The following is a 21700-nucleotide window of genomic DNA, read 5'->3' on the forward strand; positions in this document are numbered from 1 at the left end:
GGGGCAGGGGTCCCGGGAGGGGGTGGTCAGGGGACAAGGAGCAGGGGGATTTGGATGGGGGCAGGGGTCCTGGGAGGGGGCAGTTAGGGGACAAGGAGCAAGGGGGGTTGGATGGGGGCAGGGGTCCCGGGAGGGGACGATCAGGGGACAAGGACGGCGGGGTTGGATGGAGGCAGGCCCAGGAGGGGGCAGTTAGGGGACAAGGAGCAGGGGGGTTGAATGGGTTGAACAGGTTCTGAGGGGGGCAGTCAAGGGGTGGGAAGTGGGAGGGGACGGATAGAGGGCGGGGTCAGGCTGTTTTGGAAGGCACAGCCTTCCCTACCTGGCCCTCCATACAGTTGTGCAACCCCGATGTCACCCTTGGGCCAAAAAGTTTGCCCACCCCTGTTTTAAATGCAGCACCATAAAGGGCTGTGCTGTAAACCTCCGACCTGCGTCCCTGTCTAGTTACAGTGATTGCTGCTCTTGTAGCATTCCCTACAGCACCCCCTGTTGGGAGAGGCTGGGGCCGGCATAGCTGGGAGCTCCCCAACAGCCAGCACTCCTGCCCCTTCTCCACAGCGCCTCCTGCTGGGAAAGGCTGAAAAGTGAAATAGCTGGGTGTCTTCCAAGAGCCAACACTCCTACCCAATTCCTTACAGTGCCTCCAGCAGGGAGAAGCTAGGAGTAGAGCCCAAGAAACAAACGCACAGCACAGAGCCGTCTGGTCATTCTGGGTAAGAAGCAAACGCATATACCGCCTGTTGGAGCATGAGCAGTGCTCATGGGCTGCACTAGAACCAGGACCACGTCAGCAGGGGATTGATGCATCTAATACCAGAGCACTCACCGTTTTATTGGGCCAGTTGTACTTCTCAAACACATCCTGGACCCGGTCTTCCCCGCCATCCGTGAACATCATGATCATCTTATTGCAGTTGGCTCGTGTGATGTTGGACTGCAACCAAGAGCAAAAAACAGAGTGAGGGTAGGGACAGATTGCCTCTGTCATGCTCCTGGGTTAAACCAATGCATGGGCTTTTGCTAAGAAAGGTTGTATACAGTGTGTGTGTGTCTATTATACATAGCAACAAACTGGCTGGGGTATTGTGCCCCACTGTCTGCTGCTGGATGGGATCAGAACTACTCCATCATGTGTCATATGCCCAATACTGCTGACATCTATGGGGGATTCTCCTTTGGCTCAGATAGTGTGTTTGGAGCACAGAAGGTGTGAGTTTTATCCCAATGATCACTCTGACATTCTGGGAGACCACTATGCCCGGAAGAGTAACCACCATGTCCTCCGAGGTGCCTACAGAATGTTTCTGTATTGTACGTGTGGGTGCCTATACATGTCCAAGAGTGAGAACATCACATACATATAACATGCCCCAATTCTCAAGGTATGAGGGCTGAAGAGCTCAGAAGTGCCTGTCAAGAAGCAGCCCTGGTGATGAGTAGCATCAGTCGTAGTATCATCCCACTCAGGCCATTACACCTGCTGCAACTTCCTTCCTATTCAGTGAAGCCAGGAAGGACTTTGGAGGTTATCTGGCTGATTCACCTTGGCCAGCAAAGTCAGACTCCCCATTCTCCAGCCTGGTCTGAAATGAGCCAAGCCATGGGGTGCCCACTGCTTTCTTGGGGAGAAGAGGCCACCAGAAGTCTCCTCTGAGATTCAGATTGAATTTCCCCTCCCAGACATAGCCTGGGCACTTTGGGCTCTGGAAGGGAAGGGAACGGGAAGCAGAAGGGGCCACAGCCAGCTTTGCTCTGAGGATGCCATGATCCGGAACAAGAACCATTGAGGACCCCCCCCCAGTGCTTGCTGCTGGGCAGCCCAGGGTGATTCTGCCTCTGCCTGGAATGAGCATAAGGAAGCTGTCAGGGAACTAGAGGGGCCAGCAGGGGCAAGAGAGCCATGCCTGCACCACAGGACCTGCCCAGACAGGGAGAAAAGAGCAACATGCAACTGGAAGAACGCTCAGCTGGGCACACAACGGACAGTGGGAGAGGCTGGGGCTGGAGTAGCTGGTCTTGTCCCCTCCCCACAGTACCTCTTGCTGGGAGAGGCTTGGGCTGATGTAGCTGGGAGCTCCCCCCTGGCCTGGGCTCCTGCCCCCACTCCCCACCACACCCTCTGCTGGGAGAAGCCGGGGCAGCCGGGAGCACAGGGCAGCCATTGGTAATTCCTCTCCTATACACCTGTCTCTCCTGCTGCTCAGATGGTGACAAACCCAAATCTACCTAACTCCCTTGTCAGGTTTGGCTGCATCTCATTGTCTCTCCAGGGGGAGTTTGGAATCCATGTGGGTGCCCAGGGCTGCAAGCCAGCCTGTGCGTTTCCACTTGCAAACAGAAATGTGTGTGCGTGTGTGTTTGCGTCCACAACAGTGTGCATGCGTGCACAGCAGTGTGTGCATGTGTGTGTGTACTGCAGTGTGTGTGTGCATGTGTACCACAGTGTGTGCACGTGAGTACAGCAAGGTGTGCGTGTGGGTACAGCAGTGTGTGTGTGTGCAGACAGCAATGTGTGCACGGGCGTGTGAGTACAGCAGGGTGTGTGTACATGCAAGTGTGAGTACAGCAGGGTGTGTGTGTACAGATTTCTCTGTCTCTATGCAGGACTCAGCCCTGGCTCACCATGTGGCCATGACAAATCTGTTTTCCCTGCCTGATTCTCCAGGGGTGAAAGTGGTGGAGGTGAACTGTGGGTGGGGGCTGTCTGGACAGAAATTATGTTGTGACTATTACTGCTCAGTGATTAATAGGGTCATTCATCTTTATCTGGCCCACCGCCTTGGCGGCATGTCTGAGCCGAGCCCTCTCATGCTGGCCCTGTGAACTTTTTAATGAAATGTAAGAGGCAGCAGTTCCTGTGAAAACTGAAATTTGAGTCCCTGATACTCTCCATTGATCTGGCCAGGGCTGCAGCAATAACACAGGCAGGTCCTGCCAGCAGAGCCCTGCCCCAGGACAGGCTGAGCTGTGCTTTTCCAGCCTGGGCGCTGCTGATAGCCTCATGCAGCGCTTAGCAGATGCATGTGATGCTGGGTGAGAGCCCTGAGGTGAAGGGAACACCATGCAATCCAAGGCGCACCCTGTGGGGGACACTGAAGGGGATGGTGAAAAAGACTGCCTGTTAGTGACTGGAAAGCTGATCGCTGGCAGCCAGGGTGTGAGGGGCCTGAGGGACTGAAGAGCTCTGTACCGAGGAAGGATCAGCCATGTTACAAAGCAAAGGTCCACGCTGGGACCCACATGGATGTCCCTGTGGCTTGGCAGCTGCTTGGGCCTACGGGCTCCAGCCCATTGCTAATGGATTTTGGAAAAAGATCTCATTGAAGACAATGGAGGCTCGGAAAGGAAGGGCTGACCTGAGATTCCAAGAGGGAAATTGGGAAGCCTCCAATTTCCCTCTTGGAGTCTCAGGTCAGCCCTTCCTTTCCGAGCTAGAGCCCTTCCTTTCCCTACAAGGCTAGAGCGTGTCCAGCTGCCAGGTAGAAGCCATGGGAGAATCTCCTGTTTCCAAAAGGTCTGTTTTGACAGCACTGTCTCCTGGTTTCCTTGTGCTTCCTCATGTGTCGTATCCAGCTGGTGTCTCTTGTCTTATACTTAGAGTACGTCGACGCGGCATGCTTCTTTCAGTGTCATATAGTGTATATACCTAGCACGAGTATGAATAGCAGTGTAGATGGTGAAGCACCTCGTAAGTGAGTAAAGACAGACACGCCTGAAGGGGGTGAGGATACTCGCCCAAGCAGTGCCTCCTGAGATCCCCAGGTGAAGAGGAGAGAAGTTCAAAGAGTCACAGGATGGGGGTAGCCTCTTGCAAACGGGTGATTGAACACAGTCCCCAGGCTCATGAGCTGCAGTCATCTGGCAGTGAATAGTCCTAGCCTCCTGCTTGGAGGCCCAGCACTTCACCTGGAAGCCTCCAGTCAGGATCCTGGAGCCCCCACCCCCAAAACCCAAGAGTCTGAGTCCTGGAACTACCTGGGATTTTGTCCTTTGGAAGCCCTTGTGTTTGAGTCCTAAAGCCCCACTCCCACAAGGCCCCGGGTCTTAGTCCCAGGCTTACATTTTGCAGCTGGTCAAAGGCGTACTCAAAGCCGGCTTTGTAGTCAGTTGTCCCCTTGGCCACCATCTCCTGCACGTCTTCTTTGAAGACTTTCTTGTTGCGGATGTTGGCCTGGACCAAGTGCTTGAAGCAGGACACAGGTTTTGCCTTCTCGTTAAACTAGAAAGGAAGAGGGAAAGGGACCAAGTGTCACAGCACGTTGGAGGGGCGGAGGGGGAACTGCAGCAGTGACACTGTAATCCCCAACTGAAAGGCAACCAGCTTTGGAGAGGAGGCAAGAGGATAACCAAAGACTCGCCTCCCCCATGGCAAATGCATAGCGGGTTATAAATCACAGCTCCCAGCACTGCTCAGCACTCATAACTTGGGGGTTCTCCATGGGACACCTAGCAGCTCACAGTCCCTGTTGTGCTCAAATCATTTCGCCTGCCGTTGTACCTGGCTTGGCTGGGATGGATCTGTATCAGTGTTAAGTGCCAATACACTGCCTGTAATGACAAAAATCTAGCCCAATAAAAGGAACATGTAACAGAGAGTCAAAAATCCATCCCGGACAGAAACAGGGGGCATCTCGTACTGCAGAACCCAGGAGAATGTTTCCACAACATCTTCAAGAGCTGGGTGTAAAATCTGCATCCTCCCCTGCAGGCCTGAGCAGTGGGGAGCTAGGGAGTGACAGCTTGTGACTGGCAGGGATGGGGAGATGAGAGGAGCCTTGCCTAGTCAAGCAGCAGGCGGCAGAGAAGCCGGGTCAAGCAATGCTGTGGTGCCCTGCAGATCTGGCCCATGGCTATAGAATACAGTCGTGTAATAAATGAACACTGGGACCTTCCCAAGGAAGCTGGTCTGTGAACTTCTGCTGGAGAATGCCTGCCAGGCAGCAATTCCCTCTCAAACTTTTGTACTGGTGACCCCTTTCACATAGCAAGTCTCTGAATGCGACCCCCTTATAAATTAAAAACACTTTTTTATATATTTAACACCATTATAAATGCTCGAGGCAAAGTGGTGTTTGGAGTGGAGGCTGATAGCTTGCGACCCCTCATGTAATAAGCTCTTGACCCCTGAGGGGTCCCAACCCCAAGTTTGAGAACCCCTGCACTAGACAGCTCAGTATTTGGGCAAATTTGCACCTTATCCCCTTTGTGAGATTGTTAACAAGGGGTGTGGGGCAATTAGTGCTAGTTCCGATAGGGGGTTTGTGTGTTTTGTGGATACCTAGTCACTGGGGGGCGGATGAGTGAATAATCCAAAGCCCAATGGGAGTCCTTCTACTGACTTCCGTGAACCTTGGATCCAGCCCTGAGAGCTGCACTGAGATCATAAACTCATTTCACACAGGCCACCAAGCGGCCGTTAGCTGGCAGTGACTTGAAGCACCTGGATTTAGGACAAAGTAAAACCTGTGACCTAGAGGTGAAAACACTGGGCAAAACTTCAAACCCAGGTGCCTGAAGTTAGACTCTTAAATCAATAATTAGGCACCTAAATAGTCTGATTTCCGAGGTGCTGGACACAGCACTTCTGAGTGATTTCAACCACAGCTGCAGTTACTTGGTACTTCTGAAAACAAGGTCACTTTTATGTAGGAGCCTAGATATGGATTCAGGAACCCAAGTTTGAAAATTCTGGCTAGTATCATAACAAACCAGCTCAGCAATCCACCCCATGCATCTGCACTGCAAAATTCCCATTGTCAATCTGACAGACGTGCTCATTCTCCTTCTGTTTTGATAAATGAGATAGAAAATGAGCAGGAGAATAAAAGGGCAATAAATAAAATACTATAATCACCTTCCTAGAAACCAGTAATTTCCAAAGAGCCTGGAATCATATCTTGCTTATCACACTGCTCTCAGCCCATAACACTTATTTAATGGGACACTGGCAGGAACATTTTACACCCAAAAATGTAAGTTGAATAAAAACAAGACTTATCAGCTAAGGCGACTAGAAATGTTCCCATTTTAAACAGTCCAGTAAAAAACAGCTTCCTTAAAACTAGACATGGCCCTTGTGACCCAGACAGGGCAGTACTGGGCACATGCAGGAGAACCAGGAAGCGAAGCTGATTAGAAGCCACAGTGAACCTGACTAGCCTATTTTCATTGCTCCAAGCTGAGTGAAAAGCACACAGAAAACATGATGCAAATACAGCAGCACTCATGTGGGGAGCTGAAGACAGCCCAGATGTGACTCAGAGTCTGAAAAAGCTTTCAGATTTAGTCTGATGGGTTATTAGCAACCGGGGTTACACATGCAGGATGGTCCAGTGGCTAGGCCTGTGTTTAGTTCCCTGCTCAGCCACAGACACACTGTATGACGTTGGGAAAGTCGCTCTGTGCCTCAGTTTCCCATCTGTATAATGGGGCCAATTACCCTGTCCTGCCTCCCGGGGATGTGAGAGGATACACTGGAGATTGTGATGTGCTCAGACGGGGTGTGAGGTGCTGGTGGCAGGCTGTATAACTACCTGAGACAGATAGAAAATGGGTCTCTTAACAATCTATCGGGCCAGACTCTCAGATGTGCTGCAGGAGGGAGGAGTCGGTGTACTGTCCCCTGCCAGAACAGGGTTTTCAGAGTGCAGTGTGCTCCTGCCCCTGGAGTACACTTTATGCTGTAGGGCAGCCAGGTGTGCGCCCACTCCTGGAGAATCCCCAGCTGCGTTGTCAGGGCAGCTCCCCATCCCCTCTGTGCTGCTAGAAGGGGCACTGTAGAGGTGCTGGCCGGGGTTCAACCCTCTCCAGGTGGAGGGGAGCCACACCGGCTCACTGCACACTGCTGAGGTTTGGGGAATTAGTCCGGCCGTGGGAGGCTTTCCTGGAGGCCCTTGTGGTAACTGGAATAAGCACCGTAAGCCCAGGCCCTGGGGCAGGGTGGGGCGACAATGAGTCAGGCAGTATAAACAGTAACAATAAGCCCAGGCCCTAGGTCAGGGCGGGGCAATATAGAGTCAGGAGCTCAGGCAGGGCTGAGCAATGACAGTAGGCCCAAGCCTCCAACGCCTGGGAGAGGGGGAGACTGCCAGAGACGCAGGCCCTCCCACTCCACTGCGTCCCAGCCCAGGGCCTTAGCAGTGGCAGAAGACCTGCTGCTGCTGTCAGTGGGGATCCTGGCCGCAACACACTGACATCGGCTCTGGCAGTGCTGCAGCCAGACTAGGGTCGGCTGCCCGTGGGCTACTTCCAGACTTCCCCTCGGGTAGTACTCGGGTCAGGAAGTTGTCCTTCAGGGGGTCCATCACCATGGGTTCCTCAGGGTAGTGGGTGAGCAGCAGGCCCAGGAACTCCTCCCAGTAGCGAGTGCCGGGCAGGTCCAGCAACTCCTCCAGGTAGTGAGCATGTGGCAGGCCCGGCAACTCCTCACGGCAGCGGGTGCAGAGCAAGTCAGACCAGTCCTGCTGTGCACCTTGGGCCGCAGGGGTTTCCCAGTCGTGGGCTAGGCTAGAGACGTGCCCAGCAGCTGGTTCCCTAGTGAGCCTTTATACTTCCAGGTCACTGCCTGACCCTCTGAGGGGCGGGCTCTGAGCTCCCTAGCTCCGCCCACTCCAGTCTCCGGATGGGCTCATCCCACTCCAGGGCGGAGTGGAGCCACACCACCTCACTACAGGCACAAACGGGACAACAAGTGGGCCAGGATCAGCCTGGTGATTCCTAACCTGATGCTGTCTAGTTACCCTATCAGCTGTTCACACACGCCAACAGAGCTGTGAGCTCATGCTCCAGGCCTCGAGAAAACATTTCCTGCCCATTTCCTCCACACCCTCTGACTTCCTCTGAGACTGGAAAATCATCACAGCTCCTGAACAGGACAGGGGGAGGAGGAAGAAAAGGAATGAGGACTGGTAGGAGCTATCCCTGCAAGTGAGAAATGGATGTCTAGAAAGAAGTGGGGTTCATTCCCCATTTTCGGAAAGTCAGGGCCCAATTAATCACACAGCCACTCTCAGTTATGATGGTGTAAATTCTGGAAGAACTGCTTGGATTTGGGTGCAGTTAGATGACATTTGCACCAGTGTAAGCAAGAGCAGAATGTATCTGTCCATGGAGAAAGCTGTGATTTCCCTGAGCACCTCTAGGTAGCATTTCTGCAGGACATTTGAGTGCCTTATCACAAGGTGGCAGACCCACTTAAGCAAATGTCCTGCACTGTGCTCCAGCATGGAGAGGCCTGATCTCCCATCGGGGAGCAGAGGTGAGAGGATGGACAGAGCAGGGGCTCACAGATTGCTGGAAATACAGAACGTTCAGTAGGGAGGCAGGGATCCAGCAAAAATAGGCAGGTTACACTCATTACTTTCCTGCCAGAGGGCATGTGGGACAAAGAGCAACTACAGCTCCTGACTCCCGCTAGGCTAGGCCAAAGGGCCGAGAAAGCAGCAGGCTGTCTCGCTGGGTGTGATCAGGGCAGGGCACGGACCTATGCAACGTCAGTTGTGATGAGTTCACAATGTTGCTGCAAGACATCGTTCACTGGAAGTGGCTGCACAGGTCAGCTTGTAGAATCCTAGAAACATCGGGCCGGAAGGGACCTTGAGCAGTCATCTGGTCCGGCCCCTGAGCTGAGGCAGGACCACATAAACCTGGCATGCTCTCAGTGCTATATAAATCAATCAGCAATAATGGATGCTGTCCAAGGACAGATCATTGCTTGTCCTAGGAGCAGATCATGCTGAGAATGGAAGTAGTTGGGGTCAGCAGCTGCAGCTAATCCTCCATAAAGATATTAAGGCCGGGACAGGAGGCACATTTCTCAGTCTAGCCACCTGAGGATCTGAGCTGTGCTGGAAGCCTATGGGGAGCACTGAGGACCAATCAGTTTGCAAAACCTCTCAGGGCATGCTGGCGCCATTCGTCTTGTATTCCAAATGGCCCCCTGGGGATGCTCCGGGAGCTGAGTCTTCATGACTGCTTTGCAGCACACAGCAGGGTCTAGAATCCAGAACAATGTCTGCAAAACTGTTTGAGAAGCGCTAATTATGTTTTTTTATTATTATAAACCCCTGGAGAGGAAAGAACTGAAAGGACTGGGAACAAATCCGGTACTGCCAACCCCAAGAGGTTAAAAATCAGGAGTCAAGCCTCCAAAAAAATCACAAAATTGGCTTAAAAATCATGAGATTGTAAGGAATAATAATACTGAACACTGAATTTGTTCTTTGCCTTCTGGTGGGTGAGTCTTTAGAGGGCATCCCGGTACTTTTCAGTGCAATGGAGCTAACAGCCTTACCCTGCCTCACAGAGCTGTTATGAGGACTAATATGTTAAAGAGTGTGAGGTGCTCAGATACAAATGTGACGGCAGGCACCTAGGATGGCTGCTTTGCTGGAGCAGTGCCAGAGTGCTCAGCACCTTCAGGATCACACTCTGGATGCCATCCGATGCCCACCAAGGGGAGTCTTTCTCTGGGCTACAGTAGATCATGCCTTATTCATGTACTGCCCCTCCTGGACCTAAGGGGGGGTGTTGGAAAGCGGAAGCCGTCGATCTGCCAAGCTGGACTAGTTTTAATGAGCTCCAGGCCTGCAGCCACGTTGGCTGGTGATACTGACAACCAGACAATAGACCTTCGACTCTGGGGGCAATCAAGTCTCAGCTCCAGACATGCTGCTTCCTCAGTCATCCCAGAGAATGGGAGAGAGGCCTTGATCACCTGAGAGCACAGCTGGTCTAGAGAACCACCTGCCTGCCATAAGACATCTGGCTGCCTGGTTAGCTCAGAGCTCTAGTGGTGATGGCTGGACAGGTGTCCTCAGGAAGGTCACTATTACATCTTGGTCACCTTTTGGCTGACAGGAACATCACATATCTTGACTGCTGGGACAAACTGGCCCCTAGGAGCTTCATAGCCTCAGAGTTTGCTGCAATTGCCAACATGCAAGAAGTCGCAGTTTCCTCTGTGACTTTTGTCAAGACCTCTGCTCTCCAGCTTAAGCTGAGCTTCCCAGATGATCTGCACATCTAGGACTCTTGTGTTATCCCCCAAAGACTCTAAGAGATGTGATGCCACCAAACACATCCCAGTGCAACAGCCTGGGATGGGACAGGGCCCCAGGGGTAGCGAGTTGTATGGCCTGTAGTGCCTGGGCTTCAGCAACTTTAGGGCCCAGGGACCCGGTTTACTAATGTTCAGGGCCGGGTCTCTTCTCTGGCCCCATTTGCTGCCCCTGTGTGCCTCTCCCCTGAACATCCCTGCCTGCCCTTGGCTGTGGGTGGCTGCCCCCTGCAGTTCTGCGCTGTGCTCTCTTGCCAGCCATGGCACTGATGGCTACAAGGCAGCAATGCTGGGGGCAGGCTGAGGAGGCTGCTGCACCTATGGAGGGAGGAGGTGCATAGCAGCCCCTACACCTGGCAGGCAACTCCAGGTGGGGGCGTATCCTGGCTGGACCTCCTGAGCAGCAGCCTGGGGGGGCTTGCGTGAGTGTTGTGCTGGGGGGCCTTGCCGGGGCCTTCCCCTCACCCTGAGCTCACTGTTGCTGGCAGGGAGAGGGCTGAGGGGAGTCCTCCTCTCTGGCCCCCCGCCCAAAGGCAGCCTGCCTGCTGCACCCCAAACTCCTTCTGCACCCCAACTCTCTGTCCCAGCCCAGAGCCGGCACCCAGCACACAACCCCCCTCCCAGAGCCCGCACCCAGCACCTCCAACTCCCTCTCGCACCTGCCTCTCTCCTGCAAGTAGTCCTTCACCAGCTTCCATCCCTTCCCAAGGGGAGGTTTGCGTTTCCATGGGGTGCTCTCCCTGCCTTCAGCCATCCCAGGTCCGAAGCACTAGCCCGCGGTGCCTGCCCTAATGCCAGGTCTGTGGAGCAGTCTCCAAAGTCTGCTCTTTCCCCGTAATGGGGAGAACCTGAACAAGATTTTTTGTTGAGGCATCTACATGCCTGAAAAATGAGGGGACTCTGGACAGACCCCTAATGCCCCCTGGAAGGGTGTGGAGACTAGGAGACAATTTCCTCTGACTCATGGCAGATAAAATGTCCCCATTGCTCCAAACTGTTCTGTGTCCCATCTGGTGGGAGGAATAAGCCAGACTGTGAGCCTCTTACGCCCGATGGCTAGTACCTTACTCCAGTCGGCAGCACGACTATCTAGAGCCACATGTATCCTATTAACTAGATCCTGCTTGGGAAGCCAGAGCTCTTCCTGGCTGGAAGCCAATCTGATCCCCGAGCACTCCCTGCTGAGCCACAAAATCTCCTGAGCTAGTTAGGATGATGCAGCTGTACATCTCCCTCAGCCAGCCCCAAGTCCCAGCCGCCTCTTTGCCTCTCACGCCAATGTCCCATTGTCACCACAATGAACATCTCCCACAAAGAAAACTGGCAGTCAAAGCTGGTGCAGGGGCAACGGCAAGGGAAGCATGTAATTTATTTCTCACAGGTGTGTTTTGTGGGTTCCAGTCGATCAAAGGCAGGGAGACGTCGGGAGAGGGGAGGGAAGGGAAAGGTGACAGAAATGGTAAATGGGCTGCGGGAGCCATGCGAGGCAGCAGCAACTCTGAGGGACTAGCTATTCCCCCTCACCCTCTTCCCCTTTCTAGAAAGAAAGAAAATGCTTGTCTCCTCCCAGATGCCGTGGCATTTTGTGAGCGGCGAAGCTGCTTCCCAGCTCTCAGTCAGTACAGAACCAATTGTTGCTTTAACTCCTGGGTGCTGGAGGCTGGTGACGCCATGAACCACTATCACCCCACTGGAAACCATCAGCTGCCTTTACTGATCGTGTGGCAACACCAGGGAGCTCTTGCCATGCTGGATCTCAGGACTCTCCTGCTGCACTAACATGTCTCCAGCCCCACCTGCCTCGGGGCCTGCTTTGCCAAGGTGGTGAGAAATCCCACTGATCTCCATAGAAATGGTGGGGGCTCAGTGTTTCTGAAGGTTTTCCAGGGTACTTGTTCTTCCACCAGCCCTGCTAAGGTGTCAGCAAAGCTGCCAAGCTCCTAGATGTCATCCAGGCTCCCTGGGAGTTGATACTGGACTTGGGTTTGACACCCTCTTTGATGGGTGTTGGGGGATTTGCAGTTTTGGGGTGGCTGAAAAGGTCTGTCAGATGCTAGGGGAATTGGCTCAGGGATGGGATGTAGAGGGAGGAAGAAAAAGAGCCTGTGGCAACCCTCATTAAAAACAATCCTATCCCAAGAACCACGGTCATTTCCTTGGCGCTGTAGCTCTGATGGCACCCAGGGAGGTTGATGAGCACTCATGCTGACGCTGGAGCCCTCCCCACGAGGCCTAAGACACACAGGCCGGTGACAAGACCCTCCAAGCAGGAGGGGAGGAGGAGGACAGAGATGAAACGATGCCCATGCAAGTCACAAATGTCCCGACTCTTTGATGCAAGCGTGCACTGTGACCCAGTAATTGGAGTGCACGTCATGACGGTGTGGGGTCAGGGTCCATATCCAAGAGACCACATTCAGTAACACAGTCTCTCTATCGTACCTCTGCAAGACTGAGCACCATAGGTGATGCACCTTTTTGCAGTCAAGAAGCAGAGTGCAATTAGCTGGCATTTGACTACTCTACAGAGAAATTACTGGATAACAATTCCTTAGCTCCTCACTGTACACAGCTCCAGTCACAACGACATAGTTATTTAGCGGCTAAGTGATCCACTGTCATAGCCCAGAGTAGCACTGAGGTTACTTGTCTATAGAGAGTATCTACGTAACAATTACAGTTTGTTGGTTAGCAATAAAAAAGGTTACAGTATAATTAGTGCCACTCAATTTACCTTGTTGCCAAACCATCATGGATACTGTACAGTACGGGGAGTGGGGTGTGTGGGTGTGGGTGTGCCATGTGTGACACAGTTTTATTAATATGTAGGATTGGTGCCAGGGCAACCTTCTGCCCTTACCAGGATGAGCCAAACTGGGAAGGTGGCGGGGAGTGGTGCCGTCTTTGCCTGGTGATGAGAGTCAGCCTGCAGGCACAGGGTGGACGCACGATGCAGTGGGTGCGATATTCATCCCAGGTGAGTGCATGGTGTGGAAGGTAACATATGCGCTAGCTGACTGAGGGATTGACCACATCCTGTGAGAGTTTGACCACACCCTACTGGGGCCAGGTGTGCAACGTGCATGGTTGGTGGCCAATCTCCTTCCCTAGCGACTCTTGGACAGCTTGCAATCCTGGCCTGCTGTTACAGGCAGGGAAGAGACTTCTACACCCTATCCCTGCACTAGTGCGGCCAGGGTTTCGCCTTGCCAGTAGTTTGCTAGTGGCGGGAGAAGCCCAGAGGGCTAGAGCATTCAGAGGGGCACCCATAGGGTAAGAAGGACCTTTCAGGTTCAGCTGAACTGTCCAAATCTCATGCTGAAGTGACCTGAACAAGGACCTGGGGCTAGGGAGGTCCTAAGTTCTAATTCCAGTCTCGTCACTAGCTCCCAGCGGGGCTTTAGCTCTCTGTGCCTCAGTTTTCTCATCGGTACAAAGGGGGTGATAACAGGCATCTAATTCTGGGTGCTTGCTCAGCACTTTGGACATGTGAAATTGCTCTGCACTGGCATCAGGCCCCTGCCATCCCATGACAGACTCTCTGATGGTGCGTCAGAGCCCCTGCTCCTGGGAAAGCAAATGGGCAGGAATCATAGGACCATAGAATATCAGGGTTGGAAGGGACCTCAGGAGGTCATCTAGTCCAATCCCCTGTGCAAAGCAGGACCAATCCCCAGAAAGATTTTTATCCCAGTTCCCTAAATGGCCCCAAAAGTGAGCTGAACTCCAGCATGGCTCAGGATCAGTTCAGGCTTTCGCTGCACCCCTCCTGGTTTGCCCATCCCCTGTGCAAGCAGTGGGGCCGGGGCACTTTTGCAGAGAGCTACATCAGACTCTGGCTGCAGAGGGTCCCCTTTTCCCTTTCCCTGAAGATGCTCAGCCAGGGTGGAGAGGTGTCCTCAGCCGGAGTTGTACGTGGTGAGAGCAGCTTAAAGGGGCCTGGGGTACTTTCCTGAATTTCTTGCACAAGGCCTCAAAAGAAAGAGCATCTCCATGTCTTGCTCATCTGGGAACAATCCCAGCACCCACCACGGTCCTGGAAACGCTCTCTCCGTAAGAACTATCCACTGCCTCCCTGATCACTAGCTACGCAGCCCCCCGCTCCCTAGACGTTAAGGCAGAAGGGACTGTTTGGATTAGCTCATGCACAGCACAGGCCAGAGAACTCCACCGAGTGATTCCAGCCCAGAACTTCTCTCTTTTAGAAAGACCAATACAGTCTGGATTGACAGGGAGTCACATGGGTTTGGTATTTAGCCAAAGGAAACGTAGTCTGGAAATTTCCTCCCAGTGAGTCATGTCAGTATGGGAGGGATGCGAGTCCCAGTATTTGGTTGCCCAACTGAGACCAAACGGTGGTGCACAGGCTGGTGGGTCATGAACATAAAAGTGTTCTCCATCTCTTGTTGCTAGGGTTCCCCACCCCTCTCCCCTCCTCAGAGTGGTACTCACCGAAGCCACGTTGACGTAGTCATCATCTGAAAGGGTGTCCAGCATCTCACAGACTGATGTCTTCATCAGCTTCAGGGTGAGGCCACTGACGCTGCCGCTCCTGAGGAGGCAGAGGGGGCATGACTTGTGATGTGGCTCAAGGCAATACGTAGCTCTGGGGTGGGGAATACAGGACACTGCTGCTTGCAGAGACAGGGCAGGGGAGGGGAGAATGGCATGACCAGTGACCCCACTGCTCCTCAGCAGCCCCCCAGAGCCTTCCCTTGGGGAAGGTGGGGGTGGCAGAGTTACAGGCTCACTCTGGCTCCACCCATTTGCAGCCTGTTGATTGGCTAGGTGAGAATTTCACAAGAAGGCCCTGCCCATAAAAGGAATCCAGGGTTCCTACAGATTCCTCCCAGGCAACACTCACACGTCCACGATGATCACCATGTCCTTTGGAGAGGAGGCCCCTTGGATATACCTGCAATGAGCAAAGACAGAGCGTGAAGCATGTCCCGGCCTCCCACCCCACCTGGGGAAGGGACTGGCATCGTATCACAGCCCAGGGCCTCCTTGGGAGGACGAGGTTGGGATGGGAGAACTACAGCAGTGGCTGACAAGAGGGCATGTATGTGTATGTCTATTGTCCTGGGCTGGATAAAACTGCTCAAGAACCAATGATTAAATTACTCTCTGATAACTGGAGACAGTTCTCTCCACAGAAAGCTCAGGACTCTATGTAGTAATTATGAATACGCACATGGTTTTTTAAATGCCATCTACTGGCCGTTCTAATAACTGTAGCCTGCTGGACTACACTACCCAGAATTCTCAGCAGGAAGTTTGGCCGGTCTGGATTCAGACAGTGCAAAATGAAACATGATGGATTGGCAGCATCAAACTTCAAATTCTCTGTGCACAATGCACAGCTCATCAGCTGGAGCCTGTGAGAGCTGTTCCCTGTGGTGTGCAGAGCGGCTGTCATTACCATTGAAATCATGGGAGGGTCGGCTGCGGAGATCTAAGGTCCGTAGGTGTAGTTTGACTTCTACATTTTGGTGTGGGTGTGGGTGTGTCCGTCCGTCCCCATGCAGGCCAATGGAGCTGTGTGTGGGGGAGGGAGGGAGGCGGTGGACACAACTTCCATGCCTGCCCACAGCAGCACCATTTCAGATGGGGGGTCTGCAACTTTCACCGTGATTCCAGGGGCTGCTTAGGCAACTGAAAACTCGTGTTTTTGCAGATAATAATTTAGAAATATCTGAAAGGAGCATTGTATCTAATTCGTATATCAAGAAAGAAAATTAAATAAATATTAGACCCACTCAGCTCTAATACTAACAGGTTCTGACATCTTGTGCCAAGTTACTTATGGGACACTGGTTAGATTTAAAGTAATTCTTACTCAGATATGCTTACTGAAGTCAGAAGGGACCATTGTGATCAACTAGTCTGACCTAGGCCACAGAACCTCACCCACTCACTCGTGTAATAGACCCCTAACCTCTGGCTGAGTTACTGAAGTTCTCAAATCATGGTTTAAAGACTTCAAGTTACAGAGAATTCACCACTTACACTAGTTTAAACCCCATGTGAAGGTGAACCCCCCACATCTCCCACAGTCCCTGCCAATCTGACCAGGGGGAAATTCCTTCCTGACCCCAAATATGATGGTTAGTTAGACCCTGAGCATGTAGGCAAGACCCACTAGACAGATACCTCAGAAAGAATTCTCTGTAGTAACTCAGAACCCTCCCCATCTAGTGTCCCGTCTCCAGCTGTTGGGGATTTTTGCTACAGGCAGTCACCAATGGGCTGCACACCATTGCAGGCAGTCTTGTCATACCATCCCCTCTATACACTTATCAAGCTCAATCTTGAAGCCAGTTAGGCAGGGCTATCCTTACCCATATACAAAGTACGCAGCTGCATAGGGCACCAAATCTCCTGGTGCTCTGCGCAGCTGCATGCTGCTCCAGCCCCTGCTCCGGCTCTTCCCCAGGGTCCCTGCTCCTGCTCCGACCCACCTCTTCCCAGCCCCAGCCCCACCCCCACTCCCACTCCCCTGAGGAGTGCAGCATTGTCGGCCCTACACTCACCAGTGGTGGGAAGTGCAGACCTGGCCCCAGCTGTGCCACCAGTGAGTGCTAGGGGGTGGTTTCCCCCTGCTCCGCAAGCCAGCCCCGCTCCCGTCCTCCCCACAGAGGCCTGACCCCCACCCCTGCAGGGAGGGCTGCATAGGGCCCCAGAATAGATAGGGATGGCCCCGCAGTTAGGTTTTTCTCCCCCACTTCTCGCCTTGGGAGGCTGCTCCAGAACTTCACTCCTCTGATGATTAGAAACCTTTGTCTAATTTCAAGCCTGAACTTGTTAATGGCCCAGTTTACAAGAATTGCACACAATACTCCAGATGAAGTCTCACCAGCGTAACAGTACTAACACTTCCCTGTCTCTACTGGAAATACCTCGCCTGATACATCCTAGGATCGCATTAGCCTTTTCACGGCTGCATCACATCAGTGGCTCATAGTCATCCTGTGACCAAGTAATACACCCAACTCTTTCTCCTCCACTGTCACATCCAACTGATACGTCCCCAGCTTATAGCAAAAATTCTTGTTGTTAGTCCCTACATGCATGACCTTGCATTTTACACTATTAAATATCATTCCATGTTATTACTCCAGTTTACAAGGTCATCTAAGATCTTATTGTACGATATTCGGGTCCTCCTCGGTATTGGCAAAACCTCCCAACTTTGTGTCATCTGCAAATTTTAGTAGCACACTCCCACTTTTTGTGCCAAGGTCAGTAATAAAAAAGTTACATAAGATCAGACCCAAGACTGATGCCTGAAAAACTTTACTAGTAACCTCCCTCCAGCCTGACAGTTCACCTTTCAGTATTACCTGTTGCAGTCTCCCCTATAACCAGTTCCTTATCCACCTTTCAGTTCTCATATTAATCCCCATTTTCTCCAATTTAACTAATAATGTCCTATGTGAAACTGTATCAAATGCCTTACTGACATCCAGGTAGATTAGATCTACTGCATTTCCTGTCTAAAAATCAGTTATCTTCCTAAAGAAAGATATTAGTAACTTTGTTACCACCTCTTGAATACAACAATTGAAACAATTGTAGAAAAATCAGTTCCATTCCATGCATCCGAAGAAGTGGGCTGTAGTCCACAAAAGCTTATGCTCAAATCCATTTGTTAGTCTCTAAGGTGCCACAAGTACTCCTGTTCTTTATACTTTTTGCAGTTCACAAACCTTAGAACAGATCGTTTAACTTTAGGAAACACCCTAACAGCCCTTTCTTATCTTAATCACTTGCTAATCACTCTGTTTATAAACAACATTCTGACTCCCTGCCTCAGGGGTGCAAGCTGGGAGCAGTCTCCTCCACAGAACTTGTTACACCACCTTCCCATGCCTCCCAAACTCTGCCTATTGTCATGGAGTCACCGGGTGATGCTCTGGAACTGCTCCCCACAAAGCCAATCTGGACTTTGGGGAGCCTCTTTCTCCCTTGGAGCAGACTTGTTCAGGGCAAGAAGCTCACACGTCTTCACCTCCTGGGTCTCTCCTTGGAGCATTCAGCATCTTCTGCCCCTCCGTGTGCTTCCCACAGTGAGTCTTCCCTTGCGGGGTCCTGGGGAAGCCACAGGGTCCTGCACCCCCACTTTGCAGTCAGACGTGACTCTCAGCCAGCCAGTAAAACAGAGGTTTATTCTATGACAGGAACAGGGTCTAAAACAGAGCTTGTAGATACAGTGAACCGGACCCCTTGGCCGGGTCCATTCTGGGGGGCAGTGAGCCAGACCCACACGTCTGCACTTCACTCCTCGTCCCCAGCCAACTCCAGACTCCAACCCCCCCCAGCCCCTCCTCTCTGCTCAGTTCCTTTCCGAGGCCACGAGGTCACCTGATCCCTTTGTCTCCAACACCTTCAGTTGCCTCCTTTGGAGAGGAGGGGCCCAGGCCATCAGTTGCTAGGAGACAGTGTCAGGCATTTAGGTGCATTGGCCCTTTGCTCTGCAGCAATCACATCCCCTTATTCCACCACCTAGATATTAAGAACTGCATAGGGGACACTGAGGCACCAACACAGTATTCAAGGAAAACATTAAGAACATTCCCAGTTCGTCACATTTCTCCCCCCTTCAAGACTGAACTGAGCAAGGTCATTTCAGCCAGTGACCTGGGGAAGTTTGAACCCACCAAGGTTCCCAGGGATGCTCCAGCATCTCTCCCATTCCTTGGTGTGAGTTACCCCAGGACAGTCCAGTTTTGCGCCCTTTCTTAGGTCAGGAGTGCTTGATGGAACTCGCAGGCTGCATGTGGGAAGCTTTATGCGGCCCGTACCCTTTTGCCACCCCAATACCCCTGGGGTTCAAACTGGGACAGGGTCTTCTCCTAGCACTCTGGGCTGCGATTCGGGCTCTCTTGGTTAAGAGCCCCCATCTTGGCCTTGGCCAGCTCTGGGCTTGGGCAGCCGCTCCCCACTTTGTGACCCAGATACAACACCTCTGCCATCCCCACCTTACACTTTCCAGCTTTTACCGTCAGTCCCACCTCCTTGAGGCAGCCCAGCACCCTCTTCACCTGGGACACCTGTTCCTCCCAGTTCTGGCTAAGGATGCACGTTATCAGTGTACGCCAGGGCCAAGTTCTCCGTTGCCCTCTGCTTGTCTAGAATCTCCCCAGGCCTAGGCATGGGGTCGGCATCGGACACTGTGATGGCTTTATGCTTCTGATAGCCCCCACAAAACCAGATCATCCTGTCTCCCCTGGGGACCAGCCCCACGGGTGAGGCCCATGGGCTGCTGAACAGCTGGATCCCATGTAAAGTCAGCAGGTCCTTGACCTCTCTCTCCAGGTTCTGGGCTGCTTTCCCAGTGACTCTGAACGGGGAACACCTGATGGGGAGATTGGCTCCCACCTCAGGGAAGAGATCACCCATGGGGTCTTCCCCTTTCTCCTCCCAATCCTCCCCTTTGCGGTCCAGGGGTCCCCTCACTCTCCTCCCATACAGCAGCTCGAAAGGCAAGAACCCTGTGGACTCCTGGGGCACCACCAGCTGCCTCCCGATTCCCCCCAGTTCTACTTCCCCGTGGGGAGCCGAATTCCCGGTACAGGAATCCCTTCTCCTGCAGAACACTGTCCCTGCAGCCTTCCCCAAGGGGGTTTGCAGGGCTGTGGCCAGCAAGTTCCCTCAGCTTCTCCAAGGAGGGATCCCTCTGCAGCTCGGTCTGGGATTCAGCTGCTGGGGCAGGGAGTGGGACCTGCTCCCTCTCGCTGGCTGGGCCTGGGGTCACAGCCCCCCTGAGCCCTGTCCCTGGTAGCATCCTCCCTGCTGTGTAATCACTTCCCAGCAGCACATCGGAACCAGGCAAACCTGGTTGGCAGCTGACCTGCCCTGCCTGGGTTTTCCCCCCACTCAGCTGGGGTCGCAGCGCCCACCGTGCTCAGCACTGCCCTTGCTGTCCCAGTGGAGGCAGGCAGTGAGCTCCTTGCTTTGGTCACAGCATCAGAGCCAGCGTGAGCTCCAGTGTGCAGGGGGGTGGGGAGCATCTCTCCCTCCCACTTGGCCCTAGGGGGCTGGTTACAGGTAGACAGGTATCCTGAGCCCAGCAGCCCCTCCCCCCTGCCAGACAGGTCATTTGCATTTTCACTGACCATTTCCACCTTAGCCAATTTGTTCCCTGGAGTTGAATTCAAACCCTCTGCCGTTACAGGAGCAGGGCCTGGATCCTGTCCCAAAGAGACACAGCCACCCCCCAACAGGGCCTCCCAGCCGATATCCTGGAGAACCCCAACTACCAGCCAGCCCGACCCCTCCTGGGTCTGCACAGGGATCCCGGCCATAGGCAGGGTGAGGGGCGTCACCCCAGGGACCTTCACCCAGGACCCACAGCCCCTCAGCACCTGCAACTGCACCTGCACAGTTCTCTCTGTCCCAGGGTCTCGCCCCCACAGGCGTGTTTCCCTACTGACCCCTGGGCAGCCCCCTATGTCTCTCTGCTCCACCATCGCCAGTCCATGCTGCTGCTGCTTCTCCTGCAGTCTTTCCTCGGGCTCTGCTCCCATCCCATCTGTCTCCGATCCCCTGATGGGGAACCCAATTCCGAAGACCCTTGTCTGGTTGGGGACCAGACTCTCGAGGATGCCTGGCTGCTGCTCCAGCTGCTCCCAGAGCCTCTTGTAGTCCCATCTGAGTCAGGAATCTGCTCCAAAGAGCGGGCCTCCCCCTCCAACTGCACAATTAACTGTGCCTTGGTGAACTTCCCCATGTGTAACCCTCTCTTTGTACACAGGATCACAATGTTCTTGTTAAGGAGATGGTGATAGGCCATCACGATGCCGTTCCCAAGTTGCTAGGGACTTACAGGCCTGCGTGCTCTTGGCTCCCCCATGGTTTCCAGGAAGAACCCCTGGTGTGCCAGCCCTTCTCATGATCACCACCTCTTTGCCAGGGTCAAGCTGCAGACTCCTCCACCCCTGGGATTGCTCCTGCACTGCAAAAATCCTGGGAACCCTGCTACTGCAAAAATCCTTCTTTCTCCCAGGGTCGAGCAGCAAGCTCCTCCGCCCCTGAGACCGCTCACTGCAGTCCTCAGGGGGACCCCGTTACTCCAACAGTCCTTCTCGCTGGTAACACACTCCCAGAGGTTAACCGCCCCCTGAAACTGTCCCTCTCTTAGCCTTCAGCATGCCTGGTCCTCATTATCCCTCCTTTGTTTTACTGCTCCCCAGTCACTTACTGCAGGAAGCGCCATCCACGGGGTGCAGTATCATCCCAACCGCTTGCCACCAGTTGTCACGGAGTCCACCTGGGCATGCTCTGGAACTGCCTCCCGCACAAAAGCCAGTCAGGACTTCTGGGGAGACTCCTCTCCCTTGGAGCAGACTTGTTCAGGGCAAGAAGCTCACACAACGGCTTCACCTCCATGGGTCTCTCCTTGGAGCATTCAGCATCCTCTGCCCCTCGTGCGCTTCCCAACAGCGAGCCCACCCAGCGGGGTCCTGGGAAGCCACAGGTCCTGCACCCCCACTTTGCAGTCAGACGTGACTCTCAAGCCAGCCCAGTAAAACAGAGGGTTTATTCGCATGACAAGGAACAGGGTCTAAAACAGACGCTTAATAGATACAGCGAACCGAGACCCCTCGGCCGGGTCCATTCTGGGGGCAGTGAGCCAGA

At 53.3% G+C, this 21700-nt stretch overlaps 2 protein-coding genes across 6 annotated transcripts in view; one reads left to right on the forward strand and one right to left on the reverse strand.

Moving 5' to 3' along the window:
• CYB561D2 (cytochrome b561 family member D2) overlaps positions 1-21700 on the forward strand; it is a 532125-nt gene that overhangs the window by 135884 nt on the left and 374541 nt on the right. The gene's annotated exons all lie outside the window — the stretch shown is intronic.
• The window catches only part of CACNA2D2 (calcium voltage-gated channel auxiliary subunit alpha2delta 2), a 638569-nt gene that overhangs the window by 89384 nt on the left and 527485 nt on the right, over positions 1-21700 (reverse strand). For all 3 annotated transcript variants that reach the window (XM_075072870.1, XM_075072869.1, XM_075072871.1), the window contains exons 9-12: positions 14925-14975; positions 14513-14612; positions 4064-4222; positions 830-937 (exon numbers count right to left, since the gene is read on the reverse strand). In XM_075072870.1, coding sequence (XP_074928971.1) covers positions 830-937; positions 4064-4222; positions 14513-14612; positions 14925-14975 — 418 coding nt within the window. The remainder of the gene's footprint in view (positions 1-829; positions 938-4063; positions 4223-14512; positions 14613-14924; positions 14976-21700) is intronic.

The sequence above is a fragment of the Chelonoidis abingdonii genome, chromosome 16 (genome assembly GCF_003597395.2).
Source record: "Chelonoidis abingdonii isolate Lonesome George chromosome 16, CheloAbing_2.0, whole genome shotgun sequence".
Taxonomy (NCBI): Eukaryota; Metazoa; Chordata; order Testudines; family Testudinidae; genus Chelonoidis; species Chelonoidis abingdonii.